We start from the raw sequence: 3,030 nt of genomic DNA on the forward strand, positions 1-3,030 counted from the left end.
GTTTTTATTACCATTTCTTAGTACCCTGAATGGATTGCCAATGTGGTCCCAATTCCAAAGAAAGGTGGCAAGGTATGAGTTTGTGTGAATTTTCACGACCTTAATAAAGCAAGTCTAAAAGATGATGCCCTTCAGATTGAAAAATGCAGGAGCCACCAATCAACGAGCAATGGTAACTTTGTTTCATGACATGATGCACAAAGAGATCAAGGTGTACGTAGATGACATGATTGCCAAGTCAAAGACCAAAGAAGAACATGTTGATAATATGAGAAAGCTCTTTGAAAGACTAAGGAAGTACAAACTCCGATTAAATCCAGCCAAGTGTACCTTCAAGTAAAATCTGGTCAACTACTCGGATTTGTGGTTACCCAGAAAGGGATAGAAGTTGATACGGAAAAGGTCAAAGCCATTGTGGAAATGCCACCACCACAAACAGAGAAAGAAGTTCGTGTTCTAGGAAGACTCAACTACATCTCAAGGTTTATTTCTCAATTGAAAGCAACATGTGAGCCGATTTTTAAATTATTGAGAAAAGATCAAGTTGTTGTACGAAATGAAAATTGTCAAGAGGCATTTGATAAGATCAAGCAGTATTAGATGAATCCTCCAGTATTAGTGCCTCCTGTGCCAAGAAATCCACTCATAATGTATCTTACAGTACTAGAGGAATCAATGGGTTGCATGTTGGGGCAACATAACGAATCAGGGAAAAAGCAGCAAGCCATTTACTATTTGAGCAAGAAATTTACTAGTTGCGAAACAAGGTACTCGATGCTAGAACGTACTTGTTGTGCTTTGGTATGGGCAGCTCGACGCTTGCAGCAATACATGTTAAGTCATACTACTTGGTTGGTGTCTAAAATGGACCCACTTAAGTACATCTTTGAAAAACCAGCCCTGACTGGAAGAATTTCCCGTTGGCAAGTAATGTTATCAAAATATGATATCGTATATGTCACACAAAAGGCCGTGAAAGGCAGTGCTCTAGCAAATTATTTAGCTAGTCAACCTATAGAAGACTATGAATCAATGCAATATGACTTTCTCGATGAAGACATCATGTCATTATTTTCTGAAGAAAGTGAGAAAGAGAAGTGGACTCTAGTATTTGATGGTGCCTCTAATGCTCTAGGACATGGAATTGGGGCAGTTCTCATTTCACTAGAAGACAAATTCATTCCTATTACTCCAAGACTTTGCTTCGATTGTACTAACAACATAGCCGAGTATGAAGCATGTGCCCTCAGAATCCAAGCAGCTTTAGATTCAAAGGCAAGCGTCCTTGAGGTATATGGAGATTTGACTCTAGTCATCCATTAGTTGAAAGGAGAATGAGAGACTCGAGATACTAAGCTCATTCCATATCGTGATCACATTCAGAGTTTGATTGGTCAATTTGATGAAATCACTTTCCATCACATTCCAAGGGAAGATAACCAATTAGCTGATGCACTATCAACACTCTCATCAATGTTCAAAGTAAGTGAAGATGACTTGCCACTTATCAAAATGGAAAAGCTAAGCCATCTAGCATATTGTCAAGTGATAGAAGAAGAATCTTATGGAAAACCATGGACTCATGACATCAAACAATTCATCAAAAGTCGAGAGTATCCTCCTGGTGCTACAAAGAATGACAAAAGAACCTTAAGAAGATTGGTTATGGGTTTCTTCCTAAATGAAGATGTACTATACAAGAGAAATCATGACATGATGCTCTTGAGATGCGTTGAGGCAAAAGAAGCATATATGATAATAAGAGAAGTGCATGAAGGGTTGTTTGGAACCCATGCAAGTGGGCACACCATGGCTATTCTCTATGTGGGGCATGGATGTCATTGGACCAATTGAATCGAAAGCTTCAAATGGACATCGTTTCATCCTCGTGGCAATAGACTATTTCACCAAGTGGGTTGAAGCAGCCTTCTATGCTAGTGTGACCAGACATGTGGTTCTTCGATTCATCAAGAAAGAGTTGAGATATCGTTATGGGCTACCCAGTAAGATCATAATTGATAATGCTACCAATCTTAATAACAAGATGATGTCAGAGATGTGTGAAGAATTCAATATAAAGCATCATAACTCCTCCCCATATCGTCCGAAGATGTATGGAGTGGTCGAAGCGACAAACAAGAATATCAAGAAGATTGTGCAAAAAATGGTTGTAACTTACAAAGACTGGCATGAAATGCTACCTTTTTCTCGACGTGGCTATCGCACCTCTGTCCGGACATCTACTAGAGCAACGCTATACTCACTAGTATATGGAATGGAGGCAGTTCTTCCCATTGAAGTTCAAATACCCTCCCTCAGGGTCATCATGGAGGCAAAACTAGAAGATGTTGAATGGGTTGAAGCCCGAGTTGATCAATTGAATCTAATCGAAGGAAAACGATTAACAACAATATGCCATGGCCAATTGTACCAAAGGAAAATAATGAAGGCTCATGAAAAGAAAATTCAGCCTCGCGAATTCCAAGAAGGTGAACTAGTCCTCAAAAAGATCCTACCCACTCATAAGGATAGTCGAGGAAAATGGACCCCAAATTATGAAGGACCCTATGTTGTAAAAAGGGCTTTCTTTGGAGGAGCTCTAATATTGACAAATATGGATAGTGAAGACATGCCCCTCCCCGTGAACTCGGGTGCGGTAAAGAAGTACTATGCATAAGACTACCTAGAAAAAAATGAGTAAAAATAAAAGGGGTTCGCTAGGCTAAAAACCCGTTAGGGCAGTCTAGGCCAAAGTTAGAGCGACCCGCTAGGTCGAAAACCCGAAAGGGAGACCTAGGCAAAAGTTAGGGTCAACCCAATAAAAGATGTATAAAATGTAGGTCTCCCAAATTGGGGCAATGTTTTGATCATTTCTCAAGATAAAAGTTGAATCAAATTTTATGGTTGAAGAAAGATTCCTCAATATGGCACGATGGGGCAAATCTATGATTAATGTCAAGGCAAAACGAACAAGAATAGCAAGTATGATAAAAGTGGATCGTCTACTTTGAACTATCCAAGCAAAATGAT

General features: G+C 39.5%; 1 protein-coding gene across 1 annotated transcript; it reads left to right on the plus strand.

Moving 5' to 3' along the window:
* Positions 1-600: 600 nt before the first annotated feature.
* On the plus strand, positions 601-2,677 carry LOC109337544. The gene is made up of 3 exons (XM_019574542.1): positions 601-1,290; positions 1,384-1,689; positions 1,778-2,677. The coding sequence occupies exons 1-3, from the start codon at positions 601-603 to the stop codon at positions 2,675-2,677; spliced, it is 1,896 nt and encodes a 631-aa protein (XP_019430087.1).
* The last annotated feature ends 353 nt before the right edge of the window (positions 2,678-3,030 follow it).

This window comes from Lupinus angustifolius, unplaced genomic scaffold, assembly GCF_001865875.1.
Source record: "Lupinus angustifolius cultivar Tanjil unplaced genomic scaffold, LupAngTanjil_v1.0 Scaffold_8_59, whole genome shotgun sequence".
Taxonomy (NCBI): Eukaryota; Viridiplantae; Streptophyta; class Magnoliopsida; order Fabales; family Fabaceae; genus Lupinus; species Lupinus angustifolius.

What these genes read in the sequence shown, in the direction of transcription:
- LOC109337544 (XM_019574542.1), top strand. Translation starts at nt 601, where the DNA reads ATGAATCCTCCAGTATTAGTGCCTCCTGTGCCAAGAAATCCACTCATA. An exon ending in CAAAGGCAAGCGTCCTTGAG is followed by an intron (nt 1,291 to 1,383) that starts GTATATGGAGAT and finishes GATCACATTCAG; the next exon opens with AGTTTGATTGGTCAATTTGA. An exon ending in GTTTCTTCCTAAATGAAGAT is followed by an intron (nt 1,690 to 1,777) that starts GTACTATACAAG and finishes AAGTGCATGAAG; the next exon opens with GGTTGTTTGGAACCCATGCA.